The sequence below is a fragment of the Physella acuta genome, unplaced genomic scaffold, assembly GCF_028476545.2.
Source record: "Physella acuta isolate Inbredline_101_S28 unplaced genomic scaffold, ASM2847654v3 ptg000138l, whole genome shotgun sequence".
NCBI lineage: Eukaryota > Metazoa > Mollusca > Gastropoda > Physidae > Physella > Physella acuta.
Window position 1 is genome coordinate 14,323 of NW_026731657.1, and position 22,159 is coordinate 36,481.

At 38.3% G+C, this 22,159-nt stretch overlaps 1 protein-coding gene across 1 annotated transcript; it reads left to right on the forward strand.

Annotated features, from left to right (window-relative positions):
- Window positions 1-2,205: 2,205 nt before the first annotated feature.
- On the forward strand, window positions 2,206-21,178 carry LOC131935212 (uncharacterized). Its single transcript, XM_059291586.1, has 10 exons — window positions 2,206-2,297; window positions 7,169-7,230; window positions 10,884-11,001; window positions 11,521-11,714; window positions 12,914-13,033; window positions 13,680-13,874; window positions 15,008-15,161; window positions 16,166-16,334; window positions 16,965-17,113; window positions 19,520-21,178. The coding sequence occupies exons 2-10, from the start codon at window positions 7,195-7,197 to the stop codon at window positions 19,702-19,704; spliced, it is 1,320 nt and encodes a 439-aa protein (XP_059147569.1). The 5' UTR covers window positions 2,206-2,297; window positions 7,169-7,194; the 3' UTR covers window positions 19,705-21,178.
- Window positions 21,179-22,159: the final 981 nt, after the last annotated feature.

Below are 22,159 nucleotides of genomic sequence, written 5' to 3' on the forward strand. Positions count from 1 at the left end.
CCTCAACACCACCAGTCTACCATGACGTGTTGAAGTAGAACCACTTGTGTTGTCGTGTCTGCGTCAACGTTTTGACCGATGGGAAGCACAAGACGTCAGCAAAGCAGGAACAACAATAGCCTGTGCATGTGCAGAAAGCTGATAGCAGATTGGTGTGTGTGTGTGTGAGTGTGTGAGTGTGTGAGTGTGTGAGTGTGTGAGTGTGTGAGTGTGTGAGTGTGTGAGTGTGTGAGTGTGTGAGTGTGTGAGTGTGTGAGTGTGTGAGTGTGTGAGTGTGTGAGTGTGTGAGTGTGTGAGTGTGTGAGTGTGTGAGTGTGTGAGTGTGTGAGTGTGTGAGTGTGTGAGTGTGTGAGTGTGTGAGTGTGTGAGTGTGTGAGTGTGTGAGTGTGTGAGTGTGTGAGTGTGTGAGTGTGTGAGTGTGTGAGTGTGTGAGTGTGTGAGTGTGTGAGTGTGTGAGTGTGTGAGTGTGTGAGTGTGTGAGTGTGTGAGTGTGATGATATAATTTAAATTGTTTTTAATGTAGATGTGTGTGTGTGTGTATTGTGTGTGCTGGTGTGGTTTGTGTGTGTTGGAGATGTGGGTGCATGTAAGTTTTGGGTATATGCCGAGTGTGTTTGTTTTTGGCGTGGGGTGTGCATGGTGTATGTCGGGGTGTGTTAGGTGGAGGGGTGTTGTGTGTGGTGGTAGCAGAGGCGTAGCGAGGCGAGAGCGGGGGTTGCGGACTGCACCGGGTGACACCATTTAGGGGGGGGGGGTGACACCATGGCAAAAAAAAAAATTGCAAGATATATAGAAAAAATATGTATTTTTTGCCATTTCAATAAATGATTAGTTCGAGTTAAAAAGTATTTACGATCCCGACAAGGGAGGGGTGGGGACACACATGCAAAGTATAGAGAAAACAATGCTACTTCAAACTGTATTAACAAACCAACTATAGATAAACATCGTTAGTATTAAATGTGAACAATTTAAAGCTTTTACCGGGAGGGGCGGGATGACACTAACTGCAAAATGTACAGAGACAAAAAAGGGGGGTACACCATGAGGTGCCGCACCGGGTGACACCCGACCTAGCGACGTCACTGAGTGGTAGTTGGGTGTCAGGTGTGAGGGTGTGTATGGTTTTTTTTTTTTTGGGGGGGGGGGGTATCTGAGTGTCTGGTTAGTTGGGTCGGCGGTATGGGTTGGAGTATGGGATGAGTTAGGAGATGTTTTGGGTGTTTTTATGTTGGGGGTGTGTATGTATGGTGTGGGGGTTATGTATATTTGAATGTGTTTGTATTATGGTGGAGTATTTATCAGAATATGCACATATCATGTGGTTGGGTAGGGTGTATATTAGGGTGTGAATGTTAGAACGAGTTGTGTGCTGGACAGATGTGTTGTTAGTGGTGATGTGTTAGGGATTGATGATGTGTTTGGTGAGGGAATGAGTTAGGGATTGATGATTTGTTATTAGTGGGGAATGTGTTAGGGATTGATGATGTGGTGTTAGTTGTGATGTGTTAGGGATTGATGATGTGTTTGGTGAGGGAATGAGTTAGGGATTGATGATGTGTTGTTAGTGGGGGACGTGTTAGGGAATTATAATGTTTTGGGAGTAGAGAATGTGTTCGGTGTGGATAATGTGTTGGGAGTGGGGAATGTGTTAGGGATAGATGATGCATTGTTATTGGGGAATGTGTTAGGGATTGATGATTCTTTGGAAGTGGGTATGACATGTGTTGCATTGGTTGAACATTTGAGAAGAGAGTACGCATTGACAGGGACTTAATCCATTTTTAGAGATCCAATATGATTAATCTACCGCTTAAAAACTCCATATTCCATTCAAGATGAGTCATACAACAGGATAATCCCAAGACTGAACCCATAAATATCTTATTTAGGTAGAATCATACACCATATCCTCACTAAGCACACAAGCATATCCCATGCATATTGACTGATATAACTTCATTATTCTACCATTGAACACACACTACATATACAATACACATTAATCAATATAACAAAATCAGTGATTAACTTATCATTCTCTAAAACCTTGAACCAGGTCTAACCTAATCAATACGATATTACATAGGCGCCAGGAAACCTTGCTACGCCTCCCCAGCATGGTGACAAATTACTTCCTAGTAGCGTAGGGATCACGATTTTTCAACAATCTCGCGCGGACAAATAGAATTTTCCCAGCCTAGGGTTTATGTAGGAGATATTTATATCTTTATATCATACATGGCTGTGTAGAGGGTTGGGTGACGCCGGTCTGTAGTGTACATTCATATAAACAGGTCTGTAGCTAGTTTGTTTTTCTTACAGTATGTTGTAAGTAGTCTAGTTTGTTTTTCTTATAGTATGTTATAAGTATTCTAGTTTGTTTATTTTATAGTATGCTATAAGTATACTAGTTTGTTTTTCTCATAGGCCTAGTATGCAATGCGTATTCTAGCTTGTTTTTCTTATAGTATGTTGTAAGCAGTCTAGTTTGTTTTTCTTATAGGCCTAGTATGCTATGCGTATTCTAGCTTGTTTTTCTTATAGTATGTTGTAAGCATTCTAGTTTGTTTTTCTTATAGTATGCTATAAGTATTCAAGTTTGTTTTTCTTATAGTATGCTGTAAGCATTCAAGTTTGTTTTTCTTATAGTATGCTGTAAGCATTCAAGTTTGTTTTTCTTATAGTATGCTATAAGTATTCTAGTTTGTTTTTCTTATAGTATGCTCTAAGTATTCTAGTTTATTTTTCTCACAGTATACTGTACTGTAAGCATTCTTTTTTTATATTATGCTGTAATCATTCTAGTTTCTTTTTCTTATAGTATGCTGTAAGCATTCTAGTTTCTTTTTCTTATAGTATGCTGTAAGCATTCTAGTTTGTTTTTCTTATAGTATGCTGTAAGCATGCTAGTTTTTTATAGTATGTTGTAAGCATTGTATTTGTTTTTCTTGTAGTATGATGGAGTATTATATTTCTTTTTTTAAAGTAATGTGCTGTAAACATTCTAGTTAATTCACACAATATGCTGTAGTATTCTAATTTATACTTGCAGTAAGCTGTAGTGACCTAGCTCATGCTTACTATATGCTGTAAAGCAGTTTCATTTATTCTCTTACAGTTTGCTGTAGTAATATAATTTATATTAGCAATTATATATTATATTATATCAATCTGTTTTATTATTTTAGTATGCTGTTGCAATATAGTTAACTTATCTTATAAATGATTTAGCATTGTAGTTATTTTTCTTATAAACTGATGAAGTATATATTTCAATGTATACTGTAACAGCCTTATCTATTGTTTTTGTGGTATGTAGTTAATCCCTATTTAAATCAACCCGTCGCCCTTAATACAAACACGTAGGTGTCACTGCATTCACGATTCGACTTCGTTCTAAACTTAATTAAAACACCAACACTGCTAATCCTAATCTTAATCCTGACAGTTACAAGAGACCCAAAAAAATATAACACTAATAATGCCCAGGCAGTTCCTTCTGTCCTTGACCTATTCAAAACCACGTGATTGATTTTGTTTTAGCTGATATATATTTTAATCTAAGCTAATAAGCAATTCGTTTTATTGATTGTTTTCTATTACAGCAGATATGTCAGAAATAGACACACAGTATATCATTTCACAGATAGACACATGTTATTTCACACATGAATACACGTCATTTCAAAGATATACACTTGACATTTCACAAATAGACACGTCATTTCACAGATAGACACATGTCATTTCAAAGAAAGATATATGCCATTTCACAGATAAGACACATATGTATTTCACAGATACATACATTGTTCACTTTTACCGATATGCATTAACATATATATTCAAAGAGTGGCCAATGTCATTTCACGGATACATACATAGCTCATATTTACATGTCAACACATAGATATATACATAGGGTGTCTCACATAATAGATACTCTTAGATAACTTCAAAGATAAAAACATAGTTCACCACACACAAATACATATAGATAGGTTCACATATGAACATGTAGATCAATTCAGAAGTAGAGGTCACCTGTTTCTGTGACCTCGGCATATAAAGGGACAGTGTGGTTAGCCGCCTTTACTTTCCCTAACAGGAGTTAGGTACCAATCAGAGCTGGGTGGACTCAGGGACTCAGGGACGGTCGACTGACTTGAACTTGAACATGCTATTGCAAAAATATTATTAAACGAAACCATGCTGTTTATGAAACAGTCCATTGAATGGACACTAGTAGTTGGAATACCCTCCTCCCCTAACACACACACACACACACACACACACATACTCCGCCATTTTTCGCTTACACTTTCTTTCAAACCCAATTCAAGCCCTAAACATATATCCAAACCCTCATAATGTCACAAGCAACAACACAACATCACCTTATTTGGAAAAGTCTACGAGAACGTAAGGTATTAAACATGTTTATTTCTGCGCATATCTAAAGCGCGTTTATTTTAATTATTCATACATCTCTGCCAGCGATCTAGCATTTCATGCATGAAGAGCTACACAGCGTACGTTCTAATTCGGGCGGGTGAATCTAGGAGTCGGTGGGGCGTGGAGGCAATAGGAAATCACATAAAGGAACCTAAGATTTTCTTATATAGCAGTGTACAGCGAAAAAACGAGAAAGTATTAAAGGTCTGAATATAAAAATACTTGGTATGTGGGAATATACAAGTCCGTTATGGAGACATTTTTGCGTAACGATTTAGAGAATTAGATGAATTAGAAAGTGAATGGAAATGGTGTAAAAGAATATTGTGGGTAGCAGAGCGTATGCTGGTAGAATAAAATATGTGTAACACCTAGGTTTTAGGTTCGAATCGGTAAAGATATTTAGCGTGATTTATGTACGAAATAAAAATGTGTGTTTGTGATGACACTCATTTACATGATTCAGTCAATTTGACAACGGTGGGGCAATGGTAGAAAATTAAAGATTGATTTAATCGTGTCCTAATTTTTTTTTCTCTGGCCCATTGAACTCTTAAGTTTTTCCTTTTATAAGGTAGTTATTTGACATCAGTATAAATAAATAAATAAAAATAAATAAATAAATAAATAAATAAATATATAAATATATATATATATATATATATATATATATATATATATATATATATATATATATATATATATATATATATATATATGCAAACACATCTCTCCCATATATATATATACATATATATATATATATATACATATACATATATATACATATATATATATATATATATATATATATATATATATATATATATATATATATATATATATATATATGCTGATTTCAAGCTGTACAGGTAACGGCTAGTCCCTTATGTCCATCAGCTGTGTGGAGAGATGAGGCTTGATACATGTGCAACATCGGGCCCTTCTCAATTTAGGGCCCAGGTTTTGCGTTTAGATTTCCAAATGCGCAAAGATCCGATGGTCTTTTAGGCTATGGTGCAATACGGAGCTATATTTTAGATGGACTCACTAGAACTAGGCTGATAGTTTGTGCATTTAATAAATCCTGCAATTTAACTAGTCATTTTCATACTTACCATCATGAATATCATACAATCATCATCTCTCCCCGTTCGTGCCCAAGATGCATGGGTAGATGAAGTAGAGTTAATTTGTTTCAGCGACCTCGGCATATGAAGAGGGATAGTGTGGTCAGAGCTGGGTGGATTTATGGACGTTCCAAAAATTTGAACCCGGATTCGAACTCGAGACTCTCGGGTTAGCAGTGTATCTCTCAACCGCTCGGCCAAGCGGTCCCATTATATCAAACATTACAGCAGGAAAACAAAAATCATACAACAGTTATCAAGGTTTGAGCTGTCAAATACATTTGTCAAAGATATATTTCTCCACTTAATAATGCTATTATCTGCCCTTATACCACATCAAAACATGATAAGAATTTTAACTCATATTGATATCTTATTCAATAATAGCTTTTGGGAAAACCCTATAGCTCGATAGAAAGACACTGAGTGTAATGTTAGTGAGACATTATCTGTGTGTAGTTTTGAAAGATCGGATTTTTCCGTTTGTTGTTTATCGCTTGTAACACGGATTTTCTTCCTTGGCGAATTTTTTTTTTTTTTTTACAAGTTTTACAGTCAGCACAAAGAAAGCCATTAAATAACCGTCTCCTCTATTGAGACTAGGGCGCTCTTACAAACTAACACATCTATACAGACACACAACCACACACACACACACACAAACACACAGACACACACACAGCCACACACGATATCGCTCATGCACAGCGCAGTTCTCAAACATACAAACAACTTCATCCATAAACTGCAACATGAAACAACCATACTCTCATTAACATCTAAAATAGTAACACAAAACCACATTGAAACACACATATCACAGATAGTTGTACCCTTTAACAGACACGCACAACCACCGACTACCACTTATATACACATCAACAGACACACACACATATACAAATACAACCGACGTTCACCCCTCACACATTTGTGACAGTGGCAGACTTTTTATATTTTTCAGCAGAGGCGTTTCGAGGAGGGGGGGGGGGGGGGGCGGCACCGGGTGACACCATTTAGGGAGGGCGGGGGTTAACACCAAGAAACAAACATTGCAGGATATATAGAATATGCTTTCTGCCAGTTCTTTGGATGGATAATTAGTTAAAAAGTATTTTAAGTACGTATTGTCTATCCCGACAAGAGGTGAGGGAGAGGGGGTTGACACCATTTCGTAAACATGCAAACTATGGATAAAACACTTCAAAGCTTTTACCGTGGGGAGGGGGGGGGGGAGGTTGAGAAGGGAGATAGTCACCAACTACAAAAAAGGGAGGGGTGCAGAGGCGTAGCGACCCTTCCCGGCGCCCGGGGACAAACTTTCGTTTTGCACCCCCTCCCCTCGAACTTTCGATTTGCACCCCACCCCCCCCCCCCCTCAAACTTTCGATTTGCACCCCCTCGAACTTTCGATTTGTTTCTCCAACCCATTTTGGCGCCCCTAAGGTCGGCGCCTGCGGACATATGTGCTGTAATAAACGCCCTAACTCCCATCAGACACGCCACTGACTCTCTATACACAAAGACCTACTATGTAGCCAATGTTACAGGATGTAATGCGTGTAGTATCTGCTCCACAGGTCAGCCCTGAACACTACAGAGACAGATGATGGCATCCGATGGCCAAGACACAGATCATACGGTAAGGCCACCACCTGCATAGATAACTTCCTGTTTGAACGCCAGGTGGGCGGATTCGTATCTCCCCAGCGGTATCGCTAGTTAACATATTCGTTACCGATACCTGACTATAACCCTTTTAACTAGTAACAGCTCCAACCTTTGTTCTGTTTTTTAAACCATAACCCTATTTTCGAATTTTCTCAGAGTAAGTAATAAAATGTGTAATCGTTGAGAAAATATCTAACATCGATACCAATGTAGGATATCGTTCCGCTCGAGTGATTTATCTGACTTGTAAATAGCAAATCTCTGAATACGTGAATTACGTTCAAAATACTTCAGACACATCCGTGTTACTGAAGGTTATAACTTTATTTATAACTTGTACACTATTTTGAGTGACTGTATTATTACTGTTGAACAAATAGTTATACGAGTGTTAGTAAATACTATTGGAGGGCCTTGATTTTATTGCATTGGAGTCAGTCATAAAAAGCATTTTTGCCAGTTTTTTTTTATGTCAGACTTGCCAACTAAATGACGGCAAAGACATACCTCAGAGAATACGTTATTTAAGTTGCGATTATTTTTAAAACGTAAATTTATTTCAAAAACATTTGAAAAAAAAAAGGAATAGTAATCTTTAGTCCTAGTTAGGGATCAATTTGGCAGAAAACTTGAGTTCATATGTTCCTTGATTCGGCATATGAAGGTATAATGTTGTCAGCACTATGCCCAGCCGCCTTTCTTTTCCCTATCGTGATTTGGGTACCCACCAGGGCTGGGTGGGCTCTGGCACGTTCCACTGTCTTAACCCGGATTTGAACTAGAGAATTTCGGGTTGCCAAGCCAGTGCTCTACATCTAGGCCACATTTTAAAAGAAAAATGGGTCGAAATCACGTGTTTTTACCAAGTCTTATTTTAAATGCAAAAAAATAAATAAAATAAACTTCCAAACTTTAGTATAAAAATCCATAACAACATTAATGCAATGGCGATAAACATTTTTATTTTCCCATTCCCTCGATCGTCTAGATCAACCCCCCCCCCCGCCAGCAACCCATGCACAATACATCATTTATGGACTACCCTCGTATCAGTATTTTATTTATGTTTACAGTTTACCGTAAATCTTTACAATAAGCTCTACATACACATTTAAACTGTTTATTACCGTAACTAAATTTATCATAAATATTGGCACACTATCTCTTGACCCCTTCTGCCAACAACAATGTACGTACACTAATAAAAGATATCGCTATTGACAGATAACCACATTTCCTTCTAGTGGTGTGATTATAAGACACAAGGTCAAGATAGATCTCCGTATATAACCGTATACACCTTCCAACGCCTGGGTATTCTAGTGTATGGCTAAGCTACACATTTACAATTTCGCAACAGTTACTTCCTTGTTTAGATTTGAGCGTATATGGTGCGCTTAATGTGCCGGGACGGGGTATCGGAGTTAACGGCATCACTGATACAATTTTCCTACAAAGTTTCCTCCAGACATCTCTTCGGGGCTGGCTGAGACACCCCCCCCCCCCCCCACACACACACACTGGCCCCCTCGAAAAACGTCTACTGCTTTCTGAAGGAATTATAATTTACATAGAAAATTTAGCCCCCCTAGAGAAATTAAGTCTGAAAGAAACACTTTTTTCTTATATTTCGGCTTAATCCTGAATCAGTGATTGAACAAGAGTCTGTGTAGTCTAATTTTTGCTTTTACCCAAAGCATTATCTTAAATTACTACTTAAAATTAGCATTGGATTAATAAAAAAAAGCAGGGACGTAGACCTGGTCCTAACCTTAATCCTCAAAGTAGCTTTAAAGGTCGTCGCACTCCTTCGAGGGTGCGGGGGGGGGGGGGGGCAGAGTTTTTTCCAGGCATCTCCGCCCCGCTCCCCACTGATTAAGCTACCGTCCCCCTGAACGAAATGGATTTTATATAGAAAACATACATTTTCCAGTGTCCCCCCCCCCCCCCCCAGAGAAAAAAGTGTGGAAGAAACACTGATGGGGGGGGGGGGGGAGGTGGAGGGAAGTGATATAGTGACGACACGCTTTTCAATTTATTTTTAACAACTCTTGTTAATTGTAATACAAACAGATAGATATACTCAACATCGACCAATGTCAGTAGATATTTCACAATTGAAAAGCATTTGTCTTAACTAAAAGGGGAAAAGGGGTGGGGGTGTTGACATAGTAAAAATAGCTTTAACATCATACACGGATGACCCACATTTCAAACATAACATAGAAGCGATACCGGTAGAGAACCACACACGATACCACATCATATTGCCCTGTCGTCATTAATAAAAAAAATTCATAAAAAAAACGTTTTAATAACAAGCTTTTATGTAATGATGCACTAAAAAGTAGAAAATAAATTATAGACTACTATTTAAATAACTATAAAGAAAAGCGTGGGTCACTTTAGTATCTATTGGATACCTTTACTAATGTTAAGGAAGACACCCACGCTTTTCTTTATAGTTATTTAAATAGTAGTCTATAATTTATTTTCTACTTTTTAGTGCATCATTACATAAAAGCTTGTTATTAAAACGTTTTTTTATGAATTTTTTTTTCAGTACTTTACATGTTTTATCTACAATAGAGTTACATGACTAAAAACCATTGCGCGCCTACTGAATATCACGTTCAGTAGGCGCGCAATGGTTTTTGAACGCAGCCATTACGTGGTCGTGATGGCGCAGCTATTGATGACGCGTGTGGTGTGGTTGGCTAGACATGCCTACTAATTCGGTCCAAATTTTAATTAATTCATAAAAAATCAATTAGGCATCCAATTAAGTCAAATTTAGTTTCAGATTGCATTGTCTTCATGTCTTGACCCACGTGCCAACTGTGAATCGTGTCGGTCAAGTAGAACTGTCCGAATTTTCACTCCTGCGTTTCTGTCTAGACTGACGACAGACAGAATGACGAGGAAGTGAGTTAAATAAAAGCTTGTAAAAAATTCATAAAAAACGTTTTAATAACAAGCTTTTATGTAATGATGCACTAAAAAGTAGAAAATAAATTATAGACTACTATTTAAATAACTATAAAGAAAAGCGTGGGTCACTTTAGTATCTATTGGATACCTTTACTAATGTTAAGGAAGACACCCACGCTTTTCTTTATAGTTATTTAAATAGTAGTCTATAATTTATTTTCTACTTTTTAGTGCATCATTACATAAAAGCTTGTTATTAAAACGTTTTTTTTATGAATTTTTTTTTCAGTACTTTACATGTTTTATCTACAATAGAGTTACATGACTAAAAACCATTGCGCGCCTACTGAATATCACGTTCAGTAGGCGCGCAATGGTTTTTGAACGCAGCCATTACGTGGTCGTGATGGCGCAGCTATTGATGACGCGTGTGGTGTGGTTGGCTAGACATGCCTACTAATTCGGTCCAAATTTTAATTAATTCATAAAAAATCAATTAGGCATCCAATTAAGTCAAATTTAGTTTCAGATTGCATTGTCTTCATGTCTTGACCCACGTGCCAACTGTGAATCGTATCGGTCAAGTAGAACTGTCCGAATTTTCACTCCTGCGTTTCTATCTAGACTGACGACAGACAGAATGACGAGGAAGTGAGTTAAATAAAAGCTTGTAAAAAACACTTGTTTACGCAGGCCCTTGTGGAGATCTACAATGAAATGAACGAACCAATGAGAAGCGTCGACACAAGCACTGAACGGTTCCTGCACAGTCCTCCTTCATACGAGGATGCCACGGATTCTGGCGAATGTGGTTTGTAAACTTAAATTTCATTGGCTAGTTACTGACTATAGTTTGTTCTAGGAAAACAAAATTATTCCGGAACAGTACGAACTAGTTTTTTCCCTACCTAATTCACAGGTTTTATTCAAGTATCCGATAATGGGACACTAATAGAACTCACACCCGCACGATCCCCTTCATCATCATCATCATCATCATTCCTTTGTGGCCCTTGGGGAGCAAAGGGCTGCACTACACATTTCCAGCGAACTCGGTTTTGGGCTGCAACCTTTATCTGTGACCATGTGAGCCCAGCTGTTTTCGCCTCTTCTTCAACCGTTCTTTTCCATGTTTTCTTTGGCCGGCCACTTTCATTTTTTCCCTGGGGATTCCAGTCCATAGCATGTTTTGCGATGTTTTCTTTTTCTCTTCTTAACGTGTATCCGATTCATCCCCTTAGTTCTAGACTATTCTAACCCATTCTTACCTATCCTCCAAAATAACCCGTAACACCTAGTATACATGTGTATCCACAATTACAATTTCTAGTTCCCAAAGAGTTGTACTGTGATGCATCCGGGGAAAATTCAAACGATGAAGAGACCGAGGTTCTACTGGACATTAACGAGAAGCAGAGGATGGCCATCTTAGAGGCGATAGAGAGTCTGAAGAAGGAACAGGAAGCCATTAAACAGATGCAGGAGCAGCATGGTTGGCATATCAAGGAGTTGCTGGATAGGGAGGTGGGTGTAGAGGTGTTGAGTAGGGGGGTGGGTGAGGTGTTGGGTAGGGAGGTATGTGAGGTGTTGGGTAGGGAGGTGGATGTAGAGGTGTTGGGGAGGGAGGTGTGTAAGGTGTTGGATAGGGAGGTGGTGAGGTGTTGGGTAGGGAGGTGGTGAGGTGTTGGGGAGGGGTGTTGGTGAGGTGTTGGATGGGGAGGTGGGTGATGTGTTGGGTAGGGAGGTGGGTGGGGTGTTGGGTAGGGAGGTGGTGAGGTGTTGGGTAGGGAGGTGGGTGAGGTGTTGGGTAGGGAGGTGGTGAGGTGTTGGGTAGGGAGGTGGTGAGGTGTTGGGTAGGGAGGTGGGTAAGGTGTTGGGGAGGGGTGTTGGTGAGGTGTTGGGTATGGAGGTGGGTGAGGTGTTGGGTAGGGAGGTGGGTGTGGTAGATAGAGCCGAGTGTGAGGTGGTTGAGGTGTTGGGTAGGGAGGTGAGTGGGGTGTTGGATAGGGAGGTGGGTGAGGTGTTGGATGGGGAGGTGGGTGATGTGTTGGGTAGGGAAGTGGTTGAGGTGTTGGGTAGGGAGGTGGTTAAGGTGATGATCAGAGGACTAGGTGAGATGATAGATAGGTAGGTGGATGCAGAGGTATTGCCCCTGTTATTTGGTCGGGTACTGGGAAGGGATGTAGGTGCCTATCTGCCTGGGAGGTGGGTGTAGATATACTGCTTAAAAGGCGGATAAGGTGCTAGGGAGTTGTATTTAGATGAGGGGGTAGATTTGCTGATTACAGAGGGTTCATTTAGAGCTTCTAACCTGAGGGGTGGGTGTATCTTGTGCTAGACATAGAGATGTGATCAGAAACATTTTACACCGCTAGCGCATATTAAAATGAAATTCGGAAGGGTGTTTTGTGGGTAGACATCCGTATGTTTGATGATTAATTTTGTTCATTTTAATTGCAACTTAATGATCCACTTTCACGTTTTTTTTATAAAGTCTAGTTTTTATTTAGGTGTTAATTTTCTTTATTAACATATTAAAAAAAAACACTTGTTAAAAATCTCCTAAATTTGTTCTCAATAATTAGCTGATAATTAATGTCTATAATTACTTTTAAAATAAATGTTTTAAAAGAAAGGTGTTTAATTTATTCAGAGTAACAGGTGCTCTAAACGAATGATATATTTATTTTGTATTGACCTATGCAGTGGCATGCCATTTTCAGCCATGCGTGAAGCGACAGTTCCAGTCCTTCAGAAAACAGCTGCCCCCTGCAGACAAATCCGTCGATACCGACAGGGCGGTAACTCCAGTCTTTCCCAGGCGTATGATGAAAACAGGGGACGTAAGTCTAGCCGTAAACATTTTATTTAAGTGTTAGTATTCAGGTAGTTAATGGCTAATGTGTACTACTTGTCACATGCCCGTAGACACTCTGATTATCGTGAACATGAATGAAATTATAGCCCTCGCCGTTTTCTTATAATATAATATATTTTTATAATAAAAAAGGGATATATATATATATATATATATATATATATATATATATATATATATATATATATAATAGCTGTGAAAAACCTACCTGTAAAGGACCAGGACTTGTGTGTTTAGTAATCAGTATTAATCTGGAATTAACCCTAATCACAACCAATCAAAACAAAAACACAAAAAAAAAACGCAAACATAACACACACGCAAACACATAAAAACACAAACGAAAACACAAACTCAATTACAAACACAAAGAAAACACAAACTCAAGAAGAGTGGAAAGTGAGGGTGAGGATAATCGACCTTCACTAGCTACTGATAGTGTTTTAAAGCAAAATATTTTCAGTCGAATTCACAAATTATGAATTATCAAAATAGGAATTAAACTAAATAGCTGCGTATGCTACGTCGCGGGTCAGCTCGTACCACTTAATAGACAAATTAATTAGAGTAACAGAGATCCTAACAATGAACACATCCTCTAACCTCTCCAGGCCGGGAACCGCTGCAGCACCGATCACGTCTACCTCCAGCTGGAGCAGCTCTACGCCAACCTGAAAGTCTTCCACTTTCCCATGAAGACCCTCCAGACCGTGCTTGACGCCTCCCAGGGGAAGAGCGGCCAAGACTCCGGGGTGTTCAGTGAGATGAACATGCTCAAAGAAGAGAACAGCAAGCTTAAACTCAGCGTGCGTTGGTTTTTTTCTATCCTTTTTGTATCCTTCTGTATCCTTTTGTATCATTTATCTATCCCTTTTCTCTCCTTTTTCTATCGCTTGTCTGTCCTTTTTCTATCCATTTTCTATTTTTTTTCTATCATTTTTCTATTCTTTTTCTATGTCTTTTCTATCTTTTTTTCTATCCTAATTTTGGGTTTTTAGAACATGGTCGCAGTTAAAACAAAACCTTGAAATTTAAAAACAAAATGTAAAATTTGAAATTTTTAATAGCGTAATGTAAGTAAAATAAATTTCTTTTTTAGACCAAAAGTTCCATCGGGCAGATTAAGAAGAGTTTATATGTATTTTTTTTTACCTCGACTCACAAAAGAGATAACGTGGTCATCACTATACCCAGCCGTGTTTACTTCCCCAACCTAAGTCAGGTACCCATCAGAGCTGAGTGGACTTAAGGACGGCACTAGAGTCAGAAGTACGAATCGAGATCCGAACTTGAGACCCTCGAGCTAGCAGCCAAACGCTTTACCATTCGGTCAAGCATTTCAATAGCCGAGTCGTGTATTTTAAAAGCGTGAGTTGGGTATTTTAAGCGTTGAGAGTTTTAAGTCAACAATGCTGGGTAGATGGATCTTTCTTGCAGCTAAGTCGAGTGAAGTAAAAAAAAAGACTGCTTTATTCAACAAGAGATGAATACTAAGTTCCTTACGTTCTTCACTGATTTAATATCTTCGCGTGAATAAAAAAAAAATATGTATCCTCTACATCACCTACCACTTAAAATACTTAACATATTTTTGTTTTAATTTTTTGACTTGAGCAAGGCTCCGTTGCTCGGCAAACTGCAACAGGAAGTAGAATTAAACTATAATCTAACCTATATTGCCCCCCCCCCCACACACACAGTTAGACCCGACGACTTCTACATAATTATGCTTTGTTTACATGTGCCATACACCACCTGGTTTAAATGTGGTTTATGTGTGTAGTTCTGTCAAGACAAAAACGACCTGCTATCCCGAATTCAAATCTCATAACTTTCGACTTCACGCACATGTGTTCTAGCCCTGAACCACACCGTTCCACACCTCACAACTAAGCTGTGTTCTGTTTGTTGATGATGTCACGTGATCTCTACCCCACAGGTCCACAGTTTAGAAGAAAGACTCAAAGCCCAGGAGCAGCAGATGTCATGCAGTTCCCCACCCCTCCCCGAGTACCCACCCACCGCCTGCCCTCCCCTCCCCTGCAAGAGAAACGATAAGGATTCGCCCTACAAGGAAATGACGTTTATAGCAGGTAAACCGCAGGTAGTAATAAATCACGCGAGGTCTGACACAAACTGTCATCCATATTTTTCAAGGCCAGTTGCAGGGAATTGTTTACAAAATATGTTGAAGGCACATTTGTAAGCAGAATTTGTTTCAAAAGAATTTTTAATTTTTACATTGCGAAAATTGTATCAATGGAGATAAATATATACACCCTTGTATAATTGGAAACAGGTATAATAGCATAATAATATGGAAAAAACAAACATAGGCGTAACACAAAAATTTGGTTTCGAACTCCCCCTCGTACCAGAGGGAAGGGGAGTTTTTTTTGCATACATTTATGATTATAGATGACGTTACGTGTCATCTGTTACATTCTGTTACATTTTGCTACATTCTGTTACCATCTGTCATTTGTTACATTCTGTTACCATCTGTCACCATCTGTTAAATTCTATTACCATCTGTCATTTGTTACATTCTGTTACCTCCTGTTACCACCTGTCACCATCTGTTAAATTCTATTACATTCTGTTACATTCTGTTACATTCAGTTACATTCTGTTACATTCTGTTACATTCTGTTACATTCTGTTACCATCTGCTACATTCTGTTACATTCTGGTTCATTCTATTACTTTCTGTTACAATCTTTTACATGATGTTACATTTTATCACATTCTGTTACATTCTGTTACCATCTGTTACCATGACGATATCGATAGCTTAAGATGCGCCATTTGCCCACCCGAATTTGTTTCCCTAACGTGAGTCAGGTACTCATCAGAGCTGGGTGTACTCAAGGACGTCCTGCATTCACGAGCCCGAACCGAGATCTGAACTCGAGTCATTCGGGTTAGCAATCAAACGCTCTACAATTCGACCACATCGTCCATTTAAAAATATACCTACACTTATATCTATAGCTATCGGGTTTGTTTATGAAGCATGCGATTAATGACATTTCCTCTCACATTCTGTGCACCCCCTTATCTTACTGAGACCACATCTTTGTTCCCCCCACCCCAGGCCGGCCCACCGTACCCCAGGCGATGCCGACGCTCCTGCCGGACATCAAGGTCATCGAGATGACCTTCACCTGGACCATCTCAGATTACCGCGCCAAGCTCAGGGAGGAGAGGATTAGTGGGAGGAAGGAGTTCTCTAGTCCCTTTTACCTGTCGCATTGCGGATACAAGTGAGTAGATTTTGACAGGTAGCAGTGAGATAGACGACCTAAGGCCGTTGACCTCTGACCTAAGGCCGTTGACCTCTGACCTAAGGAAGTTGACCTCTGACCCAAGGTCGTTGACCTCTGACCTAAGGTAGTTGACCTCTGACCTAAGGCCGTTGACCTCTGACCTAAGGCAGTTGACCTCTGACCTAAGGCAGTTGACCTCTGACCTAAGGCAGTTGACCTCTGACCTAAGGCCGTTGTCCTCTGACCTAAGGCAGTTGACCTCTGACCTAAGGCAGTTGACCTCTGACCTAAGGCTGTTGACCTCTGCCCTAAGGCCGTTGACCTCTTTAACAGTGCTGGTTAGTCTTAGGTCATCTTTGGGCACATCACAGTGCAAGTAATTATAGTGTCATTAAGCTGAAACAACGCAGAGAGACAAAGTTCATTTACTTATAGATATAATGCCGCTGAGTCTAAGTCATTTACCTGTAACATTTCATTAGAATCGAACGTCAGCGAAGTGTAGTAGTATATTTTAGGTCGACACCATACATGTCTGCAGATTTAGGCGGTCGTTAAATGCAAAACTAGTAGTTAAAATGTGAAAAGAATGTATTGTTGAAATATCCCCTTTCTTTACCCATTCAGGGCCCAAATGGAATGTTATTTAAACGGTAATGGCACGGCGACAAACAGGTGTATGTCTGTGTTTCTGAGGGTCATCAAGGGGGACTACGACAGGCATCTGAAGTGGCCAGTCAACCTTCATCTAGTGGTCATCTTAGTGAATCAAGCAGGTAGTTGTATGATCAGTTTTAGTGAATCTAGCAGGTAGTCAGGTAGTTATATGCAATGTATTAGTGAGTCTATTGAAAGGTATTAGTAAATCAAGTAGTTGGTTATATGAAAAGTAATAGAGAATCAAGCAGGTAATTCTGCGAAAGATATTAGATAATCAAGTTATCTTAGTTATGTACTAAGTATAAGTGCAGCAAACAGGTAGCTCTAAGATAAGTATTAGTGAATCTATAAGGTAGTTCTATGAGAAGTAATGATGAATCTAGGCAGTGGCGTAGGGAGCTCGGGTGTCACCCGGTGCGGCACTTAATGGTGTCACCCCCCCCCCCCTAGATGCGTAGCGACCCTTACCGCGGACAAACTTTCAAAGTTTCGATGTGCACCCCCCCCCCCCCTCAAGTTTTCTATTTGCACCCCCCCCCCTCAAGTTTTTCTCTATATATTCTGCTATTTTTTGCCTTGGTGTCACCCCCCTAAATGGTGTCACCCGGTGCGGTCCGCACCCCCCGCCCCCCCCCCCCCTCGCTACGCCCCTGAATCTAGGAGCTAGTTATGTGACACGTAATAGTGAATCTATATGAGATGTATTAGTGAGTCTAGCAGGTTTTGAAGTGATAATTATTAATGATTTAAACATCTAGTTTTATGGTGATAAATATTAGTGACCCAAGATAGTTATATGCCAGGGGTCGGCAACCTGCGGCTCACGAGCCGCATGCGGCTCTTTTGATATCAATATGCGGCTCTCCAGCTCCTTGAAAAATACTAATAATCTTAATAAAAAAATAAAATATTTGAAATAAAAAAAAAAATGTTAGTGGCTCTTTAAAACCAGGGAAATTTTGAAAATTGTAACTCTTGGCTCTTCCGCTTCAAAAGGTTGCCTACCCCTGTATATGCTGATAAATACTAGTGAATCAAGTAAGTAGTTATAGGATGATCAATATTCACCATAGGGGGAACCCGCTCTTAGTTCTAAACTTATCTAAAACAGTTTATTAAAAAAAAATTAAATATCCTATAATAATGTCAAGATTACAATTTTCTGCATTAAACCCACATACGTCTTAAGAAATTAAATCACCCCTTCTCCGATTCAAAATAAAATCTAAAAACTCATTACTCTCCACATACCCCATATTACATATTTCCATGTCATCAATAGGCGCTTAAAAAACACCGTGTGTAGAAAAAAATCATGTTGCTAATTATAACCAAACTAATTAACTTCTTTTTATTATTAATGCAAAGTTCAAAAACACATGCTATGATAGGGTAGAATAATCACGGAAACTATTGACATAAATTAACAAGTGCAACACTTCTAATGGGGAATTTTAGTGTGTGCTGTATTACTTATAGTTCTCGTTAGTTCGGATGTTACGATTTCACCGTGAACTTCCTAGGAAATGAATAAGTTCTGCATGAATCGAAAACGGAAGTGGTACTTATATACAACGTTGGGTACCTCCTCTAGAGTCATAGTTTCCGGTTAAGGGAGTTCAAAAAAATATGGTACATAGATTTTGATATGTCAGGCTTGTAATAAAAAAGAGTTTTCTAGAAGTGTTTGTTCATGAGTTTAATACAGTGTTTCTTCCAGACTTTTTTCTCCAGGGGGCACTTGAAATTTTTTTTTTGGGGGGGGGGGGGGCGGACTAAAAGTTCGGGGGGGGGGGGGGCGGACACTGTTAAAAATATATATTTGCTATATAAATTCCATATCGTTCTGGGAAAGGGGTGGGCGATAGATCCGCCCCCCCCCCGAAGAGATGCCTGGAAGAAACTCTGGTTTAATAGTGTATCAATACAATTTATTGTGTTGCTATTTTTAAACGTATTTTATTTTGTACTAGTACTTTAGTTTGTTTATTTGTCCTTCGCTCAACGTTGCGCAAACAACTTATATCAACATGCTTAGTCTTAATTTGTAAGTATTTTATATTATTTACAGGGGGAATAAAAAAAGAGACGGGGGGGGGGGGGGGAATCTGTGACGTAGTAATATAAAAATATAAAAATATTTAAGCAAAATATAAAAGGCAAGGGTTGGAGTAGTTATCAAGAATTAAGCAACATCATTAATTTAACGTTCTCTAACAACCGTCATAATGTTTAATGTTTATGTGTCGACTAGTTCGCATTCATTGTGGTACAGCAATCTATGAGGATAGTGGTGTATTGTGATTGTAGCACCATGTACGCAAAAATAGTATGATAAGTAATATAACCAGAGGCGTAGCGACCCTTCCCGGCGCCCGGGGACAAACTTTCGATTTGCCCCCCCCCCCCCTCTGAATATAACCATACCATTAATGTTTCACTAACACTCAGGGAACAACTAAATTAAAATGTGTTTTACACCCAGGGAACAACTAAATAAAAAGTGTTTTACTCACACCCAGGGAACAACTACAAGTCTTTGAAAGCCGGAGGTAACCAGTTCCAGTTCGCCAGGCCGTGCAGCTCGGGGGAGGAGGAAGGGGACTGCTGGGGGCTGGTGGAGTTTGTCAGTCACGAGATGATTCAGCAGAGGAACTACATCAAGGACGATAAGATCATCCTCAAGTGTAGGGTCACTACCTTGTAACTTTTGTGTAGGGTCACTATTTTGTGTAGGGTCACTATTTTGTGTAGGGTCACTATTTTGTGTAGGGTCACTATTTTGTGTAGGGTCACTATCTTGTAACATTGTGTGTAGGGTCACTATCTTGTAACATTGTGTGTAGGGTCACTATCTTGTAACATTGTGTGTAGGGTCACTATCTTGTAACATTGTGTGTAGGGTCACTATCTTGTAACATTGTGTGTAGGGTCACTATCTTGTAACATTGTGTGTAGGGTCACTATCTTGTAACATTTTGTGTAGGGTCACTATCTTGTAACATTTTGTGTAGGGTCACTATCTTGTGAAGTTTTTGTGTAGGGTGACCTTTTTATGAAGTTATTGTGTAAGGTCACTATCTTGTAGTTTCATGGAGTATAAGATCATCCTCAAGTGTAGGGTCACTATCTTGTGAAGATTTTGTGTAAGGTCACTATCTTTTAACATCACTTTGTTGAGTCAGTATCTTGCAGTGTCAATGTGTAGGATTACTTTCTTGTAGTGCCAGTTTATGGGGGTCACTATGTTGTATGTCATTGTGAAGATTCACTATCTTGTAACGTCATTTTGTAGGGTCACGTTCTTGTTACGACATTTTAGGGAGTATACGACCATTCTCAAATATAGGGTCACTATTTTGTGACACCATTCTAGGAGGCTACGATCATTGCTTAAAAGTAATGAGACATCTTTTTCAAAATTATAATTTTTGAAAGAATGTGTATTTAAACTACCAATATAACCTGTACATATATAAATAAAATATAGATATTTATAATGTTTTAAAAATATGTATTGTATATTTAATCAATGCATAATTACAATTTAATTTTTTTAAAAGATGAGTCTCTTGATATATTGTAACTCATGAACATATCTTATTAGATACAAGTCGGACATATAGTCCTACTTTAAACTATTATATTAATTCAAAGCTGTATATACTGGCACTCTTCTTTGGTGTATTGAAGGCAAAATAATTAGGCAATATATAAATAAACATATTGTCAATGCATGTAAATAAAAAAATAAATAAAAACAATTTAAAACAAATATACTCTTTCTCCTGAGTTGTCAGTAACTAAATGTAACCAATAATTTTTTGTTTTGTTTTTGCCTCAGACATGTAATTTACAGCATCGGTTTGCTTTGTTCGCTTAAGTATTGCAGTTATAAGAACTAATACAGATTTACAATAGTTAAGTGGCAAATTACATTTACCTTTTCAACAAATGATTCAAACATTTTGATCAACTGCTTAAAAGGCAGTTACAAGAGTTTCTCCACTTGCTAACAACACCTAAAAGTAATAGCCTACTTGATAAGCTTCGTAGATTGGTTTTGCTTATTTATTTTATAAATTGTTCCTTAAATGACTTTTTTAACACATGTTTTTAAATTAAACTATAACAATCTTAGACAATGTTATTAGAATTGTGCAATGAAATATGAAAATGCAATTAAAGGGAAGTAATAATGTTAAATATAATTCTTACATTGTTTATAATGAGTTGTCTTCCTTGCTGGTTTGAATTTTTTATACAAAACAATTACTATTTGGTTCAACACACATTTCCAACATTTCCCTACCGCTAGATTTAAACGTCTGAAATATTACGTTCATTTTTATTGATCCGAAAAAAGCAACCACATTATTAGCTTAAATAAATGGTTTACATTAATTGTAATTCTTCTTTGATCTTTATTTGTATTATGAAGTATATCATGTCAACCAATCATGCACCATATATCAACCGTCAGCTCAAACTTCTGCCTGCTTTACTTATTAAATGTACTGATTACGAAAGCTTTATATTTTGAATCTACACTTCACCCATTCCAAGTGTCTTTTTTGCTATTATTTCGTCTTATATCTCATTAAAAACTAGATTGGATATTTCTCGCTCGTTTTAATCTATTGATTTATCAAACCGACATGAAACATGTACATGTCTGAAGGATATTTTAGCTGTTAAAAAAAAAAATAACACGCCCACACATATTTTTCTTAGGCATATGGGTTATTTATAAGATTTGATGATTCAATATTTCTTTGTTCTCTTGTGCGGTCTCCTTTATAAAACGGTTACTGTGTCAAAAATGAGTTAGGCTTTGGCCTACTTGACCAACCATAGCTAGGTCGGCAGTCTTATGTATATATATATATATATATATATATATATATATATATATATATATATATATATATATATATATATATATATATATATATATATATATATGTATGTATGTATGTATTTGGTCCACACTTGAAGATGTAACTGCAACAGCAACGACACATTCACCTGTCTATGTGAATCTATCAATTGATCATTTCTTAAAGCATATGTGAGCATACACATAGTACTCACTGCACGTATGTAGATGGGTTGTCAACACAGTATTAGCCACATCGTCTTATCCTGATAATACTCAGCCT